Source organism: Notechis scutatus, chromosome 3 (assembly GCF_049901735.1).
Source record: "Notechis scutatus isolate UNSWTSFEM ecotype Mainland chromosome 3, rNotScu1.2, whole genome shotgun sequence".
NCBI lineage: Eukaryota > Metazoa > Chordata > Lepidosauria > Squamata > Elapidae > Notechis > Notechis scutatus.
This window is the reverse complement of record NC_142011.1, coordinates 102527893-102550485: the sequence shown is the minus strand read 5'-3', so window position 1 is coordinate 102550485 and position 22593 is coordinate 102527893. Positions and strand designations below refer to the sequence as shown.

The 22593-nt window shown below is 37.0% G+C and overlaps 1 protein-coding gene across 2 annotated transcripts in view; it reads left to right on the top strand.

Moving 5' to 3' along the window:
- The first annotated feature begins 14694 nt into the window (after nucleotides 1–14694).
- The window catches only part of SMG7 (SMG7 nonsense mediated mRNA decay factor), a 63357-nt gene continuing 55458 nt past the window's right edge, over nucleotides 14695–22593 (top strand). For both annotated transcript variants that reach the window (XM_087960856.1, XM_087960855.1), the window contains exon 1: nucleotides 14695–15138. In XM_087960856.1, the coding sequence (XP_087816982.1) occupies nucleotides 15110–15138 (29 nt within the window). In that variant the 5' untranslated portion in view covers nucleotides 14695–15109. The remainder of the gene's footprint in view (nucleotides 15139–22593) is intronic.

Genomic DNA, 22593 nt, shown 5'->3' with positions numbered 1-22593 from the left:
TAATCCCACCCCCCATCCCTATGAATTCCAAAGTTCTTGTTGTTAGCCATAGATAGATCTTAATTTAGCACAACTAAAAAATACCACCCTGATAAAGAAAGACCTCATCTATCTGAAATAAAAAAGCTGTTTGTAAGCATGGTTTGCATAAATGAAGCCTTTAAATCTTTGGGGGAAATGCTTAGAAAATGCTTTGTGGCAAAGCAATTATTTCAGGATCATAAATATCTGCTGATGTCTCTAGAAGAAAAATCCTTTTGATGCTTCAAAGTGTATCTGACACATGCATACAGGCATGAAATAACACAGCATGCTTCCAAGATGATAACATTTTGTGCATTTCAGAAAGCTAAACCTTTTCTAATGGGTATAAATTTCTAAAGCGAACAACTAAGAAATTTGTGAATGTTGAAAGAAATGTGGTTTGGGATTTTTTTAAAGCTAAAATTAACCACATAAAGCTGCTAGGACAGATCATACCGGTCTTTCAGCTTGAATGTAATCAATATGCTCCTGGCACCAGGCTCCATGTTTTCACAATTACAAGCAAGAGTCTAGGCACTGCAGCTCATATTAGCTATCCAGACCATCATGAAATCAATAGAAAGAGAGAAAGTAATGGGGAAGAGGTAACTTGATTTGAGAAACATGAAGGCAATCTATTGATATTGGTGGGTATATAGATTGAGTTGGATTCTAGACTAAAAGGGAAGCATAATAAAATGTCAATAGAGGATCCTACTCCAAGACATTTTTCACCTCCTAATAGACACTAGTTATAAAGCTTGTTATTTTCTGGGAACTCTTTCCATCAAATTGTGTCTGCAGAGGCACAATTTGAATATCTGTCACAGAATGCATATTGTCAAAGATATTGTGACATCTTATAGAATGTAATAGGGCATTAACTCCCTTCTCCTTCTCTAGTATAGGAGGGCATTCATGAGATTCCAATTCTCAGGCACAGATGCTTTACATCAGGGGTCCCCTGACTTGGTAACTTTAAAACTTGTGGACTTCAATTCCCGGAATTCTGAAGTCTTAAAGTTGCCAAGTTTTGAGATCTCTGCTTTACATGATACCCACACACTGAACCACAAAATACCTATCCCATTTTAGAGTAATCAGGAATGCTTTAATTTAAACTAGCACAATCCAGACTTGGCAGTAATCTTTAAAGACTGAAATGCCGGTTACAGGAACTGGGCATAGCTAGTCTAGTGAAGAGAAGGACCAGGGGAGACATGATAGAGGTCTTCCAATATTTGAGGGGCTGCCACAGAGAGGAAGGAATCAAGCTATTTTCTAAAGCACCTGTAGGACAGACAAGGAATAATGGATGGAAACTGAACAAGGAGAGATTTAACCTGGAAATAAGGAGAAACTTTCTGACAATGAGAACAATCAACCAATGGAACAGCTTGCCCTCGGAAGTTGTGGAAGCGCCATCACTTGAGACTTTCAGGAAGAGATTGGACTCCCATCTGTCAGAAATAGTGTAGGGTTTCAAGTTGGACTAGATGACCTACAAGGTCCCTTCCAACTCTGATTGTCTGTTATTCTGGCTTTTGGTCCAGTGTATAAGTTTATTGCTATCGGTTGAGATTTGCTTATAAAACATGAAGATTTTACCTAGTTCTCAGTGTTAATTAGAATGACAAGAGACATGACTGGACATTTCACATGACTTTTTCCAATGTATTTTTAAAAAACTCTTTTCACTTAACTTTATTTCTCTGATTTCCTGTCCTCCCTGCTACCTTCTGCTATTTGTCAATTATCATTATTCTTGAGATATTGGCAGTTAATTTTATTTTCTTGATTAATTATGTTAATTAACATTATTTGATTTTTTGTGCAATGTCATGGGAGTTGTTTAGCCAAACACAATGTACAATAGGGCACACTATTTCATTTTCTGAGTCTTAGGATAATATCATAGCTTTGTTTGCTTTCTTTTGTTACTACTGTACTTCTTTTGGAGCGGGTGGACTCCTTTTATGATGACCGTTGTAACAAAGCAGTTATAACTTATGTCAAAAGTTGCTGGTTCAAAACCCAGCAATTTCTTAAATTAATCATGTTTCTATATATTAGGCTATACTTTCACAGCTGGTACTTTCTTTAGCAGTCTACGAGGATTCTCAATTATCCAGGTCCTGGTGCTTTTTCAAGAGGCAACTGAACTTTCTGTTTTTTCTCTGAAGATGTTTCACTTCTCATCCAAGAAGCTTCTTCAGCTCTGACTGGATGGAGGAGAATGGAAGGATTTATACTTCTTGCAGATAGCTGCTCATTTGCATCTTTTAGAGAGTCCTTGAGGCCACCTGGATGCTTATGCACATCATCAGGGTCACCTGAGTGGTGCAAATGGGTGTGGAGCCTTCTTGGAACTGCTGAAAGGACTGTGTTGTAGACTGCACATAGATGATGCCATATCCCTCCCCCTCTGTTCAGTTTTGACATAGATGGCTTTTTTGAACCCTCTTTCAAGTCACCAGTCCTCTCTGTTCAAAATGTGGACTCTGCAGTCTTCAAAAGAGTGGCCTCTGTCTTTTAAATGCAGATGGACTGCTGAATCTTGTCCTGATGGCTTTGGTTTCTATACAGACCACAAAAAATTAACTGGACAGGGACTGACTGGGCTCCTGCCTTTATAGTCAGGTTCCTGACTTCTGTTTGGTCTTCAGTCAAGCTGGCTTTTGATCGGGGCAGGGTGATGAGACAACCTTGCTTCTGAAGATGCCAGCCACAATTGCTGTGAAACATCAAAACACCTGTTGTCTAGACCACATTCTCTAAACACCCAAAGTCCAACACTGCACTTCCACTCTTCTTTCCAAGAATTTACTTTTCCCTGTAGATATTTTTAATAAGTACATTTCCACTTATTCACTATTTTTCTAGTCACTTGAGATGGAGAGGTTTCACCCCTACTTGCCAGTTTCCCATTGTTATCAATATTTTAGATATATTTTCAGCAAAATTGAAACCAGCAGGGTTTCATTGGATGCAGAAAGGGCTTTTGTTATAAATTCTTAAAGCTTTGGTCAGATGTGACATTTTAAAACTAATCTGATTTTATGTGGTTCTCTAATCCTTTTCCCAGGATTATTATAAATGAAATTACTTCTTCATCTTTAAAAATTCCTCCCGGGACTCATCAAGACTATCTTTTATCTTCTCTTATTCTTAGTTTGGAGCCATCAGCCGGCTTATTAGAATAACTCCACTGGCTGAAATTGAACATACATATTGTATGTGCTCTACTAAATTATATTGTTTTTGTGCAAGAGCTTAATAAATTATTAATGACATAGGGTTCCTATATTATATGAAATTAATAATTTACAAATTGTTGCACAATATATTTTATTATTGAACATACAACATAAAATAATATTTCTATTGATATTTTGAATATTAAATTATCCAAAGGAAATCTCCTTCATTCTGACATACATACATACATACATACATACACACACACACACACACACACACACACACACACATATATATATATATATATATATATATATATATATATATATATATATATATATATAGCTTATCACATGTGTTTAAATCCCACTTATTTATCTTAAAGATAAATGTTGTAAAAATAAGATAAATGTTGTAAAAATAAATATCACGTCAAGGTTGATATATTTACTCAGAGGCATTCAGGTATTTACATTATTATTATAGTTTGTTGCCAGATGTTTAGACTGGACTTGGCATTTTTTTCCAGCTGCTAAGTATTTCCCAAGGACCTAGGATAAGCAGTAATTGAGGATATTAAAAATATTGTTACAGCATATAAGTTGTTCCAAGTAAGACTGCCTTTTGCAATTGACTGATGGTGATTTTTTTTTTTAGCACCATCAGGGAATACAAAGGATCAAAAAAAAAAAAAAAATAAGGAGAAAATCAAAAAGGACTCTGTGATTTCTTTGATGTCATGGCCCAGGGTTGACTCTCTTGATAGTAACAATTCTATTGTATTTCTTACAGTAAGAATTTCAAAGCATAATTGGAAGGTGTTTGAGCCTAAGTATTAAAACCTTCCCAATTCTAAGAGAATATGTAGCCTTCTGTCCCAGAATTCCTCCAGATAGTTATTGCTGAAAATTCTGGAAATTTATGACTGGAACTGGAGGACATAAAGGTTGAGAGAGGTCGTTCTTGTTCATGTTTCCACTTGTAATCATTTCCAATGATGAGCTTCCAACATCTTGAAAGCTCATCAAAAGCATTATTCTCATCCCTTTTGGTCCCAGTATTCAGCACTTAGAAGTAAATAAACATGGTTTGGAAAGTAAGTATTGATATGATTGGCTTAATTACTGAAATTAATTCTTTTTAATCTAGGGAATTTTATACAATGTGTTGAATGAGGAAGTGCTTTAGTTTGACTGACAGAATCAGTATTCCAAATAGAAACTGAAAACCAGTGCTGGCAGCATTTTAATACATGCTTAAGTATTTGCAGTTTAAATTGTTGTACTTTCAGAATGGTGAACTCTATGAAATGATCAACCTTCAAATCACATGAATCAGAGGACATCCTTTTTATATCAAAGTACTTGGTTATTGATCTCATATTATCCTGAGACACGATTTATTGTGATTTCATTCCCATTATTGTCTTGATGGGAAGACAATAAGTTAACCCTTTGATTGTGTAAGATCAAAACCTTGGAGAGATTGGATGCAATCTTTGAACAGTTGATGTTGATGCTGATCTTTCCCAGTCTCACATCCTTCTATTGATTTAACATGGGCCAGGACCAGAAATTGCAGCATTTCATACAAATGTGTATATTTGAAAAAGGTGTATATGGTTAAGTGACTCCATCCAACCCAACCAATTTGCTTTAGCCTGGGACAAATTTCTGCAAAAAAACAGGACCTAATTCCACAACTGCGCTGTATTTTAATTTATTGCCTTTGGGCTCATAAAACATTTCCCTTACTGCACAGGTTCTCATATAACATAAATGTAAGGTACTGGAATTCACATTTGTAATATACACATTTGTAGAATATAATTCCAGTTTTGCAAAACAGCTCAGACTTTCATTTAAATGTTGGATCCTTCTCTAATGGAACAGCAACATTTAATATTTTTGAAGATATCCACTTCTTTTTGATGCCTGGCTGAATGGAATAAGATCATTATTATTTTTCTTTATGTCATTTCAGCTGGCATACTGTGAAAAAGATTAATTAGCTTCAGCCAAGGTTTAAGAACAACCTCTAATAGCGAATCTATCTATGTATTGATATTGCTTCTGTTTAACTTTTCAAACTGATCGGTATTTTGGTATGCCTTCATGTAAATTTTCAGCAAAAGTAATTAAAGCTATTAAAATTTTGTAGCATTAAATGATGTCAGGTAAAGGGAATGTTAAAGGGAATTACTATCATATGGCAATAATTCAAGCTGTTTTTCATGTAGCAAGGAAGAAGTAAAGATAGTATTAATTCTGTTCTCTGGTAGCCTTTATGAATTTTCTCTGCAACCTACGGTAGTTAAATTAACGGACTGTCACTAAGGAAACTACCATCTGGCAAGCATGTTAAGATTTATTTTTCATCTGTTGGAACATCTTTGCATCATTTTCACAGAACTAAGACTTCCAAGATTTTTCTGAAGAAAAATCTGATTAATAATGCTTAAAGCTGTGTTATAAAGAAAACTTCCTCCACCTATTGCCTCCACATTTAGTCAATTAAAACTGTCACAGTCTCCAGCTCCCCATCCATTTTGGGTGTTTGAGCTCAACACATCTAGAGGGCAACAGGTTGAGGAAGGCTGGTGTAGGGACTTCACATTTCACTTCTATTCTTTTTAGAAAAGAATTAACTTTTAAGATTTAATGTTTTCACATTGATTTTATTTATTTCATTTATATGCTGCCTATCTTTCTGGTAAGGGCAGCCATAAGAAAATAAATAGAAAAATATTTTTTTAAAAAAAACTATGCCAAAAAAAAAATAGAACCAAGGAGATGGACAGCATGGGAATGAAGTCTTCTTACTCTGTCAACCACTTCCAATGGTGAGCACACCCTTCAGAGCCCGAAGCCATGTGGCAAAATCAAATGTTAATACCCTTCTGGAAGGCCAAAAGAATGCAAGCAGTTCTTATTTCTGTGGTAGAGTGCTCCACAGGCTGAGGATCACAGCGGAAAATTTTCTTATCCTTAACCCCACCCACTGGAATTTCTTAGCACCCAGGGTCTGTAGCAGACTTCTTTTGCTGGTGTGAGTGGGGTGGGCTAGTCTCAATGGAGTGAGGCAGCTCCTCAGATACCTTAGATCACAATTTATTATATTGGCCTAGTGCAGGTTAGTACATAGATGCTTTTCAACATAGTATAGGTATGAAAGAAAATGACTGGCCCAAATCATCCAGCCAACTTCTCTGCCCAACGGAGACTAAAATCTGGGGATTCCTACTCCTAGTCTAGCAGCTTAAACACTAACCACACTGATTCCCCCCCCCCCCCCCACTTCGTACACACATACATTTAGAAAGGGTGAAAAATATACACAGAAAGAGATAAGCAACCAGTTGCTGGAAAGCAAATAAAGAAGACCTGAACAACCATAGAAGGATGGGATTCTTATTACAAGCATTTCTACTTCTACTGGAAAAAAAATCATTTTACAAAATCTTAGGGGAAAAGGACAATATATTATCAGGCATAAGTAGATATCATTTTTTAAAATGATCACTGTAGTTCTGCTTTTAAATGTACTTCTGATAATTAGAAAACTCAGAATTTAGCTTTGTGTCAGAAAACTAGATGGAATATACTAATTTATATATAAATGTCCATTCCACTTTACACAGTATCTCTGGATGACTTACAAGAAGAAAAATAAAATTAGAAAATAATTTACAGTCCTAAAACTATATTAAGACTAATACCAGCAACTTAAAACTTGAAAAAATCCTGGATAATGAGGAAAGATAAGCTTTAAGCTGCTTCCTAAATTGTCATTTGCAGGACTCCAGACTCAACTTCAATGCTACTTTGATCCACAGTATGAGCTCAATGACAGAAAAAGAAGATTACCTGTTAATCTTAAATGTATGTGGGGAGACCTTTAAAGCTGTTCTGTGGAAGACATAATTTATGCTGAAGAAATGGGAACAGGAGTGGAAGAAAAGGAATGCATCAATTCAGTGCACGAATCTAAATCTCTAAACTGTGTCACAGTGATTGGGTCAGGGACAGGTAAGTCTCTAATTGCAGGGAGTTCGAAGTTAGTTTTATTCAGGGACTTCTCCCTGGAGAACCACATTTTATCCTCTGGTTTTATGGACAGGCTGCTTCAAAGCCTATAATTCTTTTTGCTCTCTGATATAAAAGAATATCTTTTCCATGACTTGCATTGAATAAGGTCATGCACAGCCTCACAAAGAAAATAGAACTTATGGGCATTTAAGCTATAAGACATTCAGAATACATGGGCTTTTTAAATCAAACCAAGAAAGAAGCAAAAAACACATTCAACCTATGCCAGAGTACATTGTGTCTTTTTGGAGGCGAAGGCTGACAGATCTGCTTTTATTATTGTGCTCAGGTTATTTTTGTGTCCTCAGTTTCAAGAAAAAGAAAACGTTAAGGAGCAAACCAATAAGGAGCAAAACAAAATCCAGTAAATTTGTGGAGCTCCTTTTCCTTTGTTTCAGCTTTTCCTTTTCTCACCTTTCCATTGTGAGCTTTGGAGCTTGCCTTGAAATTATTGTGATTTTATTTTTAGATCTATACGCAAATATTGTATCTTATAGAATTACAATGTGAAGAAAAGCCATTTAGTTCCTCAATTTAGTTTAAATACCACAATTATTGGGGTCACACAATAAGCCAGGCTCATTTTTCCTCTCAAGCTTTCCTCCATTTCAGTAATGTACTGTAAAAATGGGGGAAATTGTCATGCTGCCTGTGTTAAATCACTGATGATCAGAACTGCTTTGTGATGTGCAGCAAAATTACTAGTAAATCCTCAACTATTTTTTGCCCAACTGTGAAATATGAGGAGGGAGTTCCAGACAAGGCATGTTTGTTCTTGCAATACCCAATTAAGAAATATTGTTATTCTTACTATTTTTCAGCTGGGTAAGAGACAGTGGTCTTCAGTGACATAAATAAAGTGAAAGAATACAGAACACGTAATAACAGAGTCGGAAGTGGTCTTCTAATCCAATCCCCTGCTAAAGCAGGAGATTCCATTCTATTCTGGAACAATGACTGTCCAATCTCTTAAAAACTTCCAGCGCTACAGCTCCCCACAACTTTTGGAGGCAAGTCATTTTATTAATTGTTCTCACTGCCAGGAAATTTCTTCTTAGTTCTAGGTTGGATTCCTCTCTTACAACCATTACTTCTTGTCTTACTTTAGAGAATAGGTTGTCCCAAATCAAATGACTCCACAGATGCAGTGACCCTTCCCAAGCCCCTTTGCCATTTATTCCTTCCTTCAGGCATTCAACAAGCTTGATCAAATGGGATAGGACCGCCAGATAAAGACTGCAGACCTCTGAACAAATGCTAGATGACAACAAAGAGGGTGTTCTATCTATCTAACCATGGCTAGTGGTCATCCAGATTCTTGCAGCTCAGTTGTGGGTGCTCAAAGGCAGGAATCCATGTCAGCTTTGCTGGCAGGGAGCTGTGAAATACTATCTTGTGCACTATTGCTGCTTTTCTGCTAGTCGTCGTTCAAGCAGCAGCTCTGAGTGCAGGGCTTTCGGAGGCTCCCTCAGCAACCATGGCTGTTTCTCCTTTGCTTCAACTTTCTATTGTGAAGGGATCAGGAAAGGGAACAGGCATACTGTATCAAGGCTGCAAAAATCCAGACAAATTCAGCAGTAAAATACTGTTCATGAGATCCCCATAGTCTCCCAGAAACTTGATCTGGAAATTCTAATGAGCTGCAAGTCATTGTGCATGAGCCATTCCCAAATGGATGAGTCTGCATAAGTGCTAGAAATCATGAAAGTTGTAAACTAACTCATCTAAAGAGCACCAGATTGTGAAATATTAGTCTAGAAACTAGTATAGATTTTATCAAAATTGCTGTTCATGACTTGAACAAATGTCTCAGTGTCTCTAGCCTGTCTCTTAATAACTGAAAACCACAGATGTAGATATTCCTGTTTGCCAGTGCGACATATTTCAAAATGTGCGCTATCTGTATGGCAAAATGTGAGCTGGGACAAAAGAATTTCTCATCCCAGTCCATCATGGATGTGCCAAGATTTTAAAAATTGTAACTAACTTTCTCCTTTTTCATAATAATTTAATGAACTCTGTGATCTATATTAAGGCTATTCAGCACCACAGCTATAATTAGTCTTAAATCAGAGATAGGCAATGACTCTATGAAAGATTTTGAGATGAGACATAGATCACATTGCACTGTGGAAGTATTCTCAGTGAAATTGCCATGGCATGTGCATCAAAAAGCTGCCTCATGCTCTGCATTAAAACTGTGATACAGCAGAGAACATTTTCTGACTTGTATTGTAGCTGGTTTTTGTTCTTTGAATGGTTTGAGAGGATACAGGAAAGGCGTATTGGGAACCAATACTTCTCTAAACAATATTTAGAGAAGTGACATTAATGTATGATTTAACATTATTTTACAATTGCCATTTCTTCTTTGTCTACCTATGCTTTCCCTATGAAGCTTGTAGTAGGCTTGGAGAATGAAGGAACAGCACAGGCACCCTTGGGTGCTGTACATTTATTCATGATAAAGGGATTTGCATTGGAATGTCAGTGTCTTAAGTTCACATACAATAATAAATAATGATTTGCTATCATTTGTCAATCCACAGGGAGACTTTCAAAGAGACACATAGCTGTCCACACTGCTGCCAGTTCCTAGGCATAGAAAGTTATATCTAATATTGATCAACTTGCCCTAGTTGTCCCAGATCCTGGAATAAAGTAAGACTATAGGTATCATTCTATAGAAGAAAATTAAATGAATTGCTAATATATCCTTCAGTCCCATCCATGTCCTTATTTCATGTTTTGTGCATTTGTTCATATTTTTTTAAAAAAATCTCATCAGTTGAACAGTTCAGCTACAAAGTTATCCAGCTACCTTTTTCTTTCAAGCATTTGTTAGAATGGAGAGAGTACTGTATAGGAGTCAAGAGACATAGAGAGACAAATTATCCCACTGTGAACAGAACCATGGTTAACTCCATTGCCTTGCACTTCAGTGTGGCAAAGATAAACACTAGCTTTGCTGTAGCTTCAATCTTGCATGATTATTGAGCTAGAATAAGCTCTGCTTTCAAACTGGCACAAAGAGCTTGTGCATACATGGCTAACATGTAATTATATTTACATATCCATATTCTACTATCACCTTGATGTGCTGCTGATTTCTATGGGGGAAAAGATATGGAAACACCAATAATGGAATTTCATGTACCTTGTTTGTTCATAGAAATAAAGATGAGTTGGCCAAGATTGCCATGATTTTTCTTACAAAAATATCTAATAAGTGGAGGCCCTGAGCCACTATGAAAGGTTAAACTGTGTTACCAGTCCTCTCCTCTCTATACAAATAGGGAAATGAATGAGATAAATGAGAAAATGGCATGGAGACTATCACCAACTGAATTCAAAACTTGAGACATGCTGATGACTTCTCAGAGTTGCCAAGAACATTAAACAAATCCATTGGTGTAAAATTTATTTATTCAGAAAATTTACATAGCCATCTATTCACTCACAGTGACAATAGACAGCTTACAAATGTTTTACAGATAGTGCACAACTCTTTCAATAATTTCCACAAAGCGAACAGGATAAATCCATAATAAAAGTTAACCAAATTCAAGCAAAAATGAATAGAAACAGAATCCAAAACAGCAAGGCAAACATGTATATATGGCTTTTAGGGGATCTATCTAAATGTTTATAAACACTATAAAAATAATTGGGAAAATAGTTTATGACAAGAGAATAATGAAAGACACTGTTAAGTTCTTGGCTAATTGTTGGAAGCAAAAGAAATATAGGACAGTGATTCCAAATATTAGAGGTGAAAGGAATAAAATGTATAAAACCTCAAAGGGTATAAATTTTAAATTTTTTATCCAGAGTTATACAGTATACTAGAGAATACATCTAGTGAAGACATAAAGGCTTTTTAAAATAAAGCTAACCTACCGAAGTTAGATGATACAGGTAATCCTCAACCTTGAGCCCCAAATTTTTGTTGCTAAGCAAGACATTTGTTAAGTGAGTTTTTCCCCATTTTACATTTCTTGCCTCAGTTGTTAATGAATCACTGCTGTTGTTAATTTAATAATACAGTTGTAGATGAATCTGATTAAAAATGACTAAGCAGGGTTTATAAAAACTAGCCAAGCATCAGACAATTTAGTTGTAGATATAATAGATTTGAATAAACATCAATTTATGTTATCATTAGATAACATTAAAAGGCCTGACACAGTATATGAACTGAACAGGTTCAAATTTCCTTTTGAATTTGTAAAATGGGTCATGATATTATGAGTCACCCATAGCTAAAATAAAGGTTAATGGCATGCCTTCTTCTACTTTCCCACTATTTAGAAGAATAAGACAAAGATGTCCATTTTCACCTTTGTTTTTTAATATTTGAATTGAACCCTTCGCATGTATTATTGGACAACGTAAGAGATTTATGCAGTAGTACACAAGTCGATTGAATCCAAATTGTTTGAACCTGCAGCACTTTAGCTTCTGAGGCAGCTGAAATACTGGGATTAGGACTGTTAAGTCTTTTAAAATTAAAAAGACTTGCTATTAGTTTTTATAGATATTTGTTATTAAGAAATTAATTTGATATGCAGATGCTAAGAAATAAATGAAATAATCAGAGGTTCCTATATTGCCTAGACCCGAGAATGGGAGAATGATTAGGTTCTATAGCAAGAGTGCCAATAGATCTCAAATTATGATTTACGTAAGAAAAATATTTATACGTCATTAAAGTCTGTTTTGTTTGTGTAGAAAAGGACTGTCTTAAACAGAATTTTGTTAGAGATGTAATAAGGATTATGCTTCTTTAAAACGCTGTTATGCCTTACACTTAATAAGTTTTGGGGGAATTACTAAATTACATAAATGTAGTTAAGTGACAAAAGCTAACATTTTCAGACAATAATATTCTCTTGAACCACATACCTAGTCCTTGGAATTTAACAAATGGACAATGTAAATAACCTCTCAGCTTTATTATGGCCAAATATGCCAATATTGCAGCATTGGAAAGATAAATCCCTTTCACCAGTGGTGGGATTCAAAAAGTTTTACTACCGGTTCTGTGGCGTGGCTTGGTGGGCGTGGTGTGGCTTGGTGGCCATGGCCGGGGAAGGATACTGCAAAATCTCCATTCCCACCCCATTCCAGGGGAAGGATACTGTAAAATCCCCATTCTCTCCCCACCTCACTAACCTGCTTTCCAGCTCCATCCTCCTGTGCTGGGCAACAAAAAAAGAACCAGCTGGGACTCGGGAGGCAGAGAATAGATGGGGGCAGGCCCAGTCAGAGGTGGTATTTGCCTGTTCTCCGAACTACTCAAAATTTCCGCAGATGGTTCTCCAGAACTGGTCAGAACCTGCTGAATACCACCTCTGTCTTTCACTTAATAGATTGAAGACCAGATTGCACTTGCCACCTATGAGAGGATTGCCTGAAGACATAGGCTTTATATGGACAAATACAATGAATAAATTGAAAAATGAGTGTTATACAAAATAGGCTAAAACGTAATTATATAAATGTATTATAGTACCTTGTTTCTCCAACAATATGGCCTCCCCCAATAGGAAGTCCCAGCATGTTTTATAGGCATGAAATGAAATTAAGCCCCTCCCCCCAAATTAAGGCCTATATTAAAACATGCGAAATGGGAATGGTGCGGGGGCTTGCTGTTAGGAAGTACTTTTGTTGCATACCCGGATATGGTGCTGCCTGCGTTGACCCCGATATGAAGTGCCCCACCAATGCCGAGGTCAACATCCAAGCCATCGCTGCCCGCCCGCCCGAAGATGCAAGGGGGGAATTAAGTCACCCCCGAAAAGACGGCCATTTTTTCAGGGCTCAAAAAAAAATAAGACCCGACCTTATTATATGAGAAACACGGTAATTTATTACATAGCTATGCAAGTTAACTATTTACTGCTAAAATGAAATCTTTCAAGGTTTATTTAAATCATAGTGTTAATGATTTTCAGTTTTCTTTATATAAATACCATTGTATTCAGCCATCATCTGTATTCTATAATGCATTATTGCATTTTATAAAGTCATAGATCTATTTCAAAAAAGCACACCTCTGAAATGTTGTTTTTTAAATAGAAACCACCGGTGACAATTGAAGTAATGGAGGAAATGTCTACAGAGGAAACATAAGAAATATTCCAAAACAAATATTTCCATCTGAAGGATTGTTTATAAATATCAATACCACCTGCCACAGACCAATGATTGAAAAAAAAAAAAACATTCTATAACTTTGTGGATAAAAATCTTGCTCTTCATCATTGTCTCAGTTTTGTTTCTGGCTTTCTTGTTTATATAAAAAAAGTTATATTAAAAATATTTTTACATTTTAAGCAAACTAGTTTTCCTTCAGAGTTGCTCTTGCAAATTGGGCAGCGAGCTATATGACAGAGAAGGAGGGAGGGAGGGAGGACGGAAACGCCCACCACCGTTACAATTCGCAATATATCTTCTATTACTCCCTGAATATATTTCTCTCCTTATTCCTTTTTTGGTGGTGGTGGTGGGGAGATGAAGGGTGCACAAAAGGACTGGGCCAAAGTCATCTTCTACTTTACTTTCCAAAAAAGACCCATGGCACTGCTTAAGGTCTAGAGAAGCATTCTTGCCCTTGATGCTAAAGGTTGGCAATTTCTTCTGCAGCATGCCTCCTTCAACTCCTTTTAATAAAGAATCTCTTTAAAAACAGGCAGGGGTTTTTGGCAGGGATCCAAGCACCCCAAGTTTAGACAATGTGGTATTCTACTTTTATTTCATCTGTTCTTCTTGGCGCTCCCAAGGAGCAACTGCCACTGTGCAGGAGAAGAAAAGTCCGGGTGCCAAACTGGAAAGCGACCTCAGAAAGACCCAAGAGAAGCCGCCACAGTAGTTCCGTGGCTCGAAGGACACCGTCTCTCGTCAAACGTAACTAAATCTCGGCTCTTCCGATCGGCGCCCTGAGCCGAGGACGGGTGCGACGAGCCTCAGGGCAGACTTCGAGCAGTCCTATTAAAATAAATTCCACTTCTTCTGGGTGGCGGTGGTGGGGGGGGAAGGGGAGGAAGATGTCTCTACACCTATGTCTTCACACGAGTTAAGAGAGAAACTGCCAGGCGGGCATTTGGAGTGAGGGAAGGAGGGAGCTGGTGACTTTCCAGACGGGAGTTGGGGAAGGAGCGCGCGCGCTAGAGTAGCTGCGACGGTTACCATGGCGATGAACACACCACACCACGATTCATCCCCTTCCTCCACTCGCACGCAACTCCCCGTTGCTATGACAGCAGCACCGCCAATGGAAAGCCGCATTAGAAGGCCGCCTTGCGGGCCCACGAGCTGACAAGGGAAGGGTTTCGCTGTGCACGAAAGACGGAAGTGGGTCCCGTTGAGCTTGGGCCGCGCCCGGAAGTAAGGGTGGGAAGGTGGAAAAAAGGAGGCATTGACAGGGAGGCCCGCCGGTTGGTAGTCAAACACCTGCCCGGCTGCCTTCGCGCGAGTCAGGGAAGGCGACAGCCGCCTTCAACGTGGAGGCGGGGCAGTTCGAGAGGCTCTCGCGATAATTCCTTTCCCCCAGTCAGGAGGCGGAGAGCGGAACTGTTCCTCCTCCCCTCGCTGCTACCTCTTCCCCCTCCTCCCGCCTCCCGCCTCCTCCCTCTCCAGGAAGAGCTTGGGCCCAACACGGGAAGATGGCGGCGGCCGGAGGCGGCAGCAGCAGTAGCGGCGGCTGCGGCTTCCAGGCTGCGGAAGGACCCGAGCTGTAGACCCCGACGCGGGGCCGGCGTGGACTGGCGGGCAGCAAGAGGCGGCGGCAGAGGATGAGCCTGCTTTGCGCTCAGTATCTCCGGTGAGGAGGATGGGGAAATCCTATTGAGGATGGGAAGCACGTTAAAGACAGAGAGAGAAAAGGGGGGAGAGAAAGTGTGTGTGTGTGTGCTGGGGAAAGGGGGTGCGGGTAGATTAAACACCATTTGGGAAAGATGTATGGACTGGAGGAGCCGCTATCCCAACAGGAAACTAGGAATAATCAAAACCCAGCTTTACAAGATCTGGAAGAGACTTCAGTGTGTGAGTGGGAATGCTGTGCTTCTCTTTGGAAAGGAAGGTTTCCTGGTGAAGAAGATAAAGGAGAGGGTGACAGGAGGGAGAAAAACATATGTTCTCCTATAAGGTGTTTTTTTTATTACACATCCCTCAATTCTAGCATTGATAGTATTAGTTAACTGACGCTTATTCAGCAACTGTGTGTCCTGAGCATGTGTGTGTGTGAAAAATCTACCTTCCCCTCCAATCGGTCCTTTATTTAAGGATATTTAATATCGGGTTTGGGATTTGTCTGGTGTTTCTTTTGAGCAACATGATTGTACCTGAAAAAGTAAGTGAATAGACATGGGGTAAAATGGAACATGGATTCCTCACCATCTCATCAGCCTTTCTGTGCTCAGTACACACCTTCTGAAATAGAGTAACATTGCAAGGAGCGCAAGCTATGTTAAGGCTGGGTGTAGGTGATACAAATAAAACGACATGTGTGCACGCACACGCAGGAGTTGATAAAGGAGGCAAAAATTAGAGAGTTGTTCTACAGAGGAGAGAGTGCTCTAGCCTGTACCAAGAGGGAGATATAGTGGGAAATGTGCAGAAGGGCAGTGACGTTTCATGGCTGATGGGTGAGACAATGGTTGGCTGAGCAAATGAGAAGACTATATGGCAGAGAGGAACAGGCTATTAGGGAACTGAAGTGAGGAGCTCTTGTTCATTTAAAGATGCAAGTGCTGTCCTAGATATAAGTATTGTTAATTCACTTATCTCTCAGCCTGAATTGTACTTGCAGTAATTGAAAGCTGTCCTATAAATTCAGTTCTGCAGTTATGCTTTACGTTGTTAAATGGTACAAGAATTTACCTCTGGTGTAAAGTTAATCAGTAACTCCCATAAATATTTCTGTGACTTCAATCTTTAAGGTGCTTTATAATTAATTTCCAAATTATGATAACTTGGTTATCAGTCCTCTGCAAGTCTCTTCTTCTAAGCCTGCAGTGCCAGCTAATTGTAAATCAAATTATTTTGTCTGGCAAGAAAAAGAGATAATTCAAGTGGTTAAAGCACCAGGCCAGAAAGTGGGAGACTCTACTCCTTCCTTAGCCATGGAAGCCAGCTGGGTGACATTGGGCCAGTAAGTTATTCTCAGCCCAACTTGCTTCACAGGTTGGTGGTTGTAGGAAAAATAGGAAAGTGTGTTGAATATGTTTGCCACTTTGAGTTATTTGTAAAAAAAAAAAAAGATGGGATAGAGAGAAGAATAAAAATAAGATGTTTGTTGTTGGAGAATGCCTTTACTGAACATAGTTTTTGGCCACAAAATATATCATGAATAAAGAAAAAACACTTCTCAATTTTACTATATTATACCTCAGATATTTCTTTGCATGATTCTGTCATTTTAAATAACATTAGCATAAATATATTTGCAGATTATTTCAGTGCTATAAAGTTGTATACATGTCATTGTTATTATTTACCCAGATAATAGAATAATATAGATAGCATACTCATGGACTTATTTTTGTTTTACCAGCATACAAAAGTCTTATTAACAATGATTTTTTTTTAAAAAAATGTCGATGTATGTCCTACAAGACCATACTGACAACTGTAAATTATTAAGCTGTAAGAAAATGCAAAAAAAAATAATTCTTATGTGTTTTAAAGCAGTATGTCCAAATAAAGATTTAGCCAGTTTTAGGCTTTCCCAGTGAAAAACCTGCATGTGTTATTGGATAATGGATCCTCTCCATTTTGTAAATGTCTGCATACTTGGAAGCTCTAAAGACTTGCAATTGGAGATAAATTTAGGAAACACAACACCTGATTATTTTGGGGAGGCTGTTTTACACCTCAATGATTATTCTCTGTCACCTTTAGGTGGTTTAGGCTTGCTCTTTGGAGCCTTCATTTCTTTCTGTTAAAGCAGAAGTTTAGCTTCAGGGGAGCTAAAATGTTCTACAGTGCTCTTATTTATATACTTTATTCTATATTTTCTTCTGCAGCTTTGAATTTGGGTACATCATTGCACCAAAGATGTCCAATCGTGTATCTCATGTTCTCCCTTTTTCCATTTTCAAAGAGAGAGAACAGGGTTTGGAAGGATAAAGTAAAATAAAATGACCCTGTAATCCCTTAAATTCAGGGTAGAGTGGGGTGGGGGGGAATTGGATGAAGCTGAACATTTACTGGCTGGATGCTCTTCCTGATGCCACAAGAGTTCACAGCAGATATTTTTTTCTTTGCACCCTAGGAGAGAAATCTAGGAGAGATTTTTTTCTGCTGCTACCTAGGATTGTACTCTCAACCTTTGGAGTGGGAGGGAGAAGGTCTTCAACATTAGGCCACCACACCACCCTTGGAAGGATAAAGTTAAATAAATGTATTAAATGTACATAAAGAAAGGTGATGCTGGTGAGAAATATTTATGCTTTAAGTGCATTCAATAGTTTAGCAGTTGAGGGGTATGATTACAATGTTGATGCAAGTTTCCCACATTGGCTGTCATTCTTCTGAATTTAAGATGCTAACTGTAATTTGAAAAGTTTTGAACTACGTAACTTTCATTAGGATCATGCTCTGTTTTTGGATCAACTCTCCCATCATCTTTACCAAATCAGGCCTTATTTAAGTTTCACTTATTCCAGTAAAATGAATAACTTTTGCTGGTAGCAATGCCTCTGTAATTGTAGACCTAGCTTCTATTTCTTCATCGAATGTAGCAGTTTCCTTTCTTCATTTTTGTTCCAGAGAAACAATGACTTTTTGTTTCATCAGTTCTCTTGGAGATATGTCTCTAAATATATATTTTTAGTTTACCATTTAAGTTAGAACTGTATTTCTTACTTTTTTTTGATAAGACGTTTAGTAGAATATAGACTCTTATAATAATAATTACATTATGGCCTATTTGAGGAGACAGGTGTTATTTTTACATATTTTCTTACTGTTCTTGTCTTATTGCTCTTGTAAATTTGCCATTGAAATTGATCCCAAAATAAAATTTTCCTAGAGAAAGACAACTTCTGTCATAGTATTATATTGCAAATATAAATATATTGCAAATATATTTATAAATATTGTGATGAAAAGTCAAAGACACTATTTGGTAATTGTAAAACCAAATAATTATTGTGACCCTTAAATATTTTTCACCTCTAAGTGACAGTCAATGAAGTTGGGCAGCCAATAAATTTAAATCAATTAAAATAATAAGTGAAGTACATAAAAGATTAAAAGATATTATATGCTGCAAAACTAATAACTAAATTATAAACCTTACGAGTGAAGTCACCCTGATGTCTGAGTAAACATGCATAGGCTTATAGTTTAAAATTGATCCCAACTTCTACTTATTCTCTGAAGAAGTTGATAATACATAAGCCACATCATATTCATATAAAGCCTAGGATATACTTATGACATTTCAAAAACATGAAATAAATTCTAATCTGACTAAAGTGACCTCTGATAAATAAAATGTTATCTCGTATTCGAGAAGTGGAAAATCTGTATTTTTTAAATATGTGGGATGTGAGTGCAAATATGAAATTTCAGTGTAACCTGTTTCAGAAGTTGTGATGTAAATAATTGTGTTGTAGGATTATATATGTTGTCTTAAACTCCAAATACATTGTTCTTATATTTGACTTTGAAGATATGGTAGTGCAATTAAGTATAATTTTCAATTTATTATTACGTTGATTGTGGGTTGCCTTTGAGCCTGTTTGTGGGTAAAATACACAATGAATTTATTTATTTAGTGTTTATTTAAAGTCTAGTGAATGAGATCAAAATCTTAATTAGAACTGATGTTCAATATGATTATCAAAGACTCTATTAATAGCCTGTTCAGATTTAAAAACTCCAGTTTATATCAAAATGGTATGCCTTTTCTATTTGGCTGTTTAATATTGTATGTATAAATTTCTTGATGTTTAAATGCCTTTTTTTTTTTTTTGCTTAAACCTGTGAGAGATAGTAGTCTTATCTCCTCTACAGAATTTAATTTCTTATGCTTGAATTGATCTTCCACCTTTTCTTTTATAGAGGAGGAGGAAAATAAATAGTTAATGATCTGTTTTCCTCAATGTATTTGTGGCCTCCAGTGTATTGGGCTCTCTCTCTCTCTCTCTCTCTCTCTCTCTCTCTCCTCTCTCTCTCTCTCTCTCTCTCTCTCTCCTTCCTTCCTTCCTTCCTTCCTCCCCCCCCCTCTTTCTTTCTTGATGTGACCCTGGGTGGTTAATAATATTAAAATGGATAAAACAATGCAACAATATTTTTACAGTAAGAATAAAACATTATAAAAATACATATTATCACCTATAATTAAAAGATAGGGAGGAAAGGAATAGGATAAGCTGGGGAAGGGGGGATCTGCTATTAATCTGTCAACCACCTCCAGCATGATGTTGCCCCATTGGAGCCTCAGCCCAAATGACAGAGCCAGGTCTTTAACCTCTTATGGAAGGTCGGGGGGTGGGAGCCAACCTCACTCTGGGGGGGGGATATTCCAAAGGGCAAGAACAAGGGCAGAGAAGGCTCTTCTCCTGCACCCCGCCAGCTGGAATTCTCTGGCTGATGGGACCCACTGCATGCCACATCTGCCAGCAGGCCAATCCTAGTAGGATGAAATGATTCCTCAATAGCACAGCCTTTGGATTATGGGAATTAGACCATCTTCTGAACACTAGAATTTGGAAAATTGGTACCCATAGAGGGAAAAATCCTGAGTTTTTCTCCTGCTGTGGTTAATCATAGTTACCATAAACTGTACAGCAAACTTTGTGGTGTGGTGGTGAGAATCCTTAAAGTATTAATTACCATTATGCTGTGCTTAGCACAGAATTGGGGGAACGTTTTTTAGTGATTTTTGAGATGTAAAAAAGAGAATTCCTGCAGATACATTGTGTTATACAGTTATTCACAGTTATTCACAAACTCACTATTGCATTAGGGAGGGTGTGTGTATTAGTATTTTACCATACAGACTTTTAAAGTAATCTATTTTGACTGTGTTCCACTTTGATGTTTTTTTCTGGTATATTCACTATTTACTTTTATATCACAAATTGGAGATAAGCACACTCTTATACACAGCCCTTTCATGAATTGTGATAAATATTAATTCTTTGCAACATATCATGTATTACCTACCATCCTTTACCAGGTTCAATCAGTATGTGCAGTCATCTACTCTCTATTTTTTTGCCGTTTATATAAAACTTGCAGTTGTTCATGTCTTCTTTCTCATCGAACATAACTATCTGGATTTTTACAACATTAAGATCCATGCTTCTTGTTGCATCCTAGAATCTATCCAGATTTCTCAGCAAACTATTTATGTGCTCAACCAATAATGTGGTATTATATGCATAGAATGATACACATATAACCTTATTTTTATCAACATAACTTCTGCTGTCACCACATTAATTTTTTATGTATTTATCCATTACTATATTCATTTTATTACAGCCTTATAGTATAATAAATATTCTCTGAAAATTTCATTTTTTCATGTGTTCTTTTCTTCTATCATAGACTACTTTTCACATTCAGCAACTAACCTTCAACTCTATGTTCATGGAAACCTTTTCATAATTCAAGCCTACCTGTTATATCTTATGCTTTTTGTAAACTATAACATAGAATAAATTTTCTTTTTTCATATTTGTATGTTTTCAATGACTTGCTAAAGAGCAAAACTCTGCATTTACATACCATACCCAGCATCTTCACAGACACAGAACTGATATGTTCCTTATTTTGTTTGTTAATGTTCTTTACCATTTCCCACTTATAGAGTTCAAGTTGGTAATAGCAGTTCTGATTAGGTTGGGCCCATTTTGTCAATATGCCACAAGTGGAAGCCAGGTTTTATCCCAAATATTCTCACACTATTCTATGCAGTCTTAATATCTCTTATCTACAAATTTGTTGTATGTATTACACTAATTGAATGTGAACCATGCAATAACTTCCTATCTTTCTGAGCCTGTACGCTTCCCATCCTTTTCTTTGTAACCTTCTATATACTTAAAAGATTTTCTAGAACATTAGGGGTTAGTTTTGTTAAACTATGAAAAACTTAAAATCTATGTTTAAAATTAGCTATGCAAATCTTAGAAAAAGCATATTTGGGACAGGAAATAACTTGCAGCAATGCCAACGTTTTTTTAAAAGTCGTGTGTAATATAGAATAGTGAGCTGTCACCTGTTTACATCCATGAAGCAGACTCCCCCCCCAATAACTGCTATATTGTGCATATTATGAGCAATATATTATGAACAGCTGTAATATCAGGCATGTTTTGCTTGTCCATTTGATTTTCCAAAATCTGCTCAACTTGATGATAAATTTTCTTGCATTCAAATCCAAAACTCATGCAAAATTTCCAGTGAATAATTCTGGCATTCCTAACACTTCTTGTAGGCAGTTTGTAAAATTTTGCTTAGCCACTGGTCAGTTATTTCATCCTTTTACTACAGAGGCAACATCCGCTTTTGTTTGTTACATGTTGAATTTTTACCTTCATGCTGTTACCTGGTAAAGCTTATTGAGCCACTAAAGTAAAGCCTTCAGTTTTTTTCTTTAACTCTCCTGATATTAATCAACTTCATGTGGGTTTTTTAATCAGCTTTTTTCTTCTATATCCTTCAAGTATTAACCATATATTGGCTAGTTCTTCCAATTAGGAAATCATTTTCAATTGTCTATTTAGCATTCACCTGTGCTTTTCAAGAGCTTTCCTTTGTTGAGTTCCTTCAAGATTTTCCTTGTTGCTTTTTAAAAAATGTAATCATTCAGGCCATGCTTTTCTTCCTTGACAATTTGTTTCATCTGTAGGAGTCCTCCAACACCTTCGGCTCTTACCAAATACAGTCAATCAGTATCATTTTTGGGTGCAAAACTTAGTTATTAGTTTTCTTGTTTTCTGATCCAAGTTATCAAGTTCTATCCAGTCAATTGTTTCTGCTATACATCAAATAATAGGGACTGCACAGGTATATGATATTTCCATTTAGCTTTGATTCCAAAATTTTCCAGACTCATTTGGTATGTTTGGTAGAAGTGTTATAGTATGATTCTATAAAAAGTCAGAAGTATCCAAATTTCCCACTTATTAAATCTTCATTGTTAAGCTGTATCCATCAGATTCGATCTTTATGCCAACAATATACACTTGTCAATGCCAAATCACATTTCAATATATTTACTGAATTCTTTTGTATTTTTAAAATCAGGAATCTAATT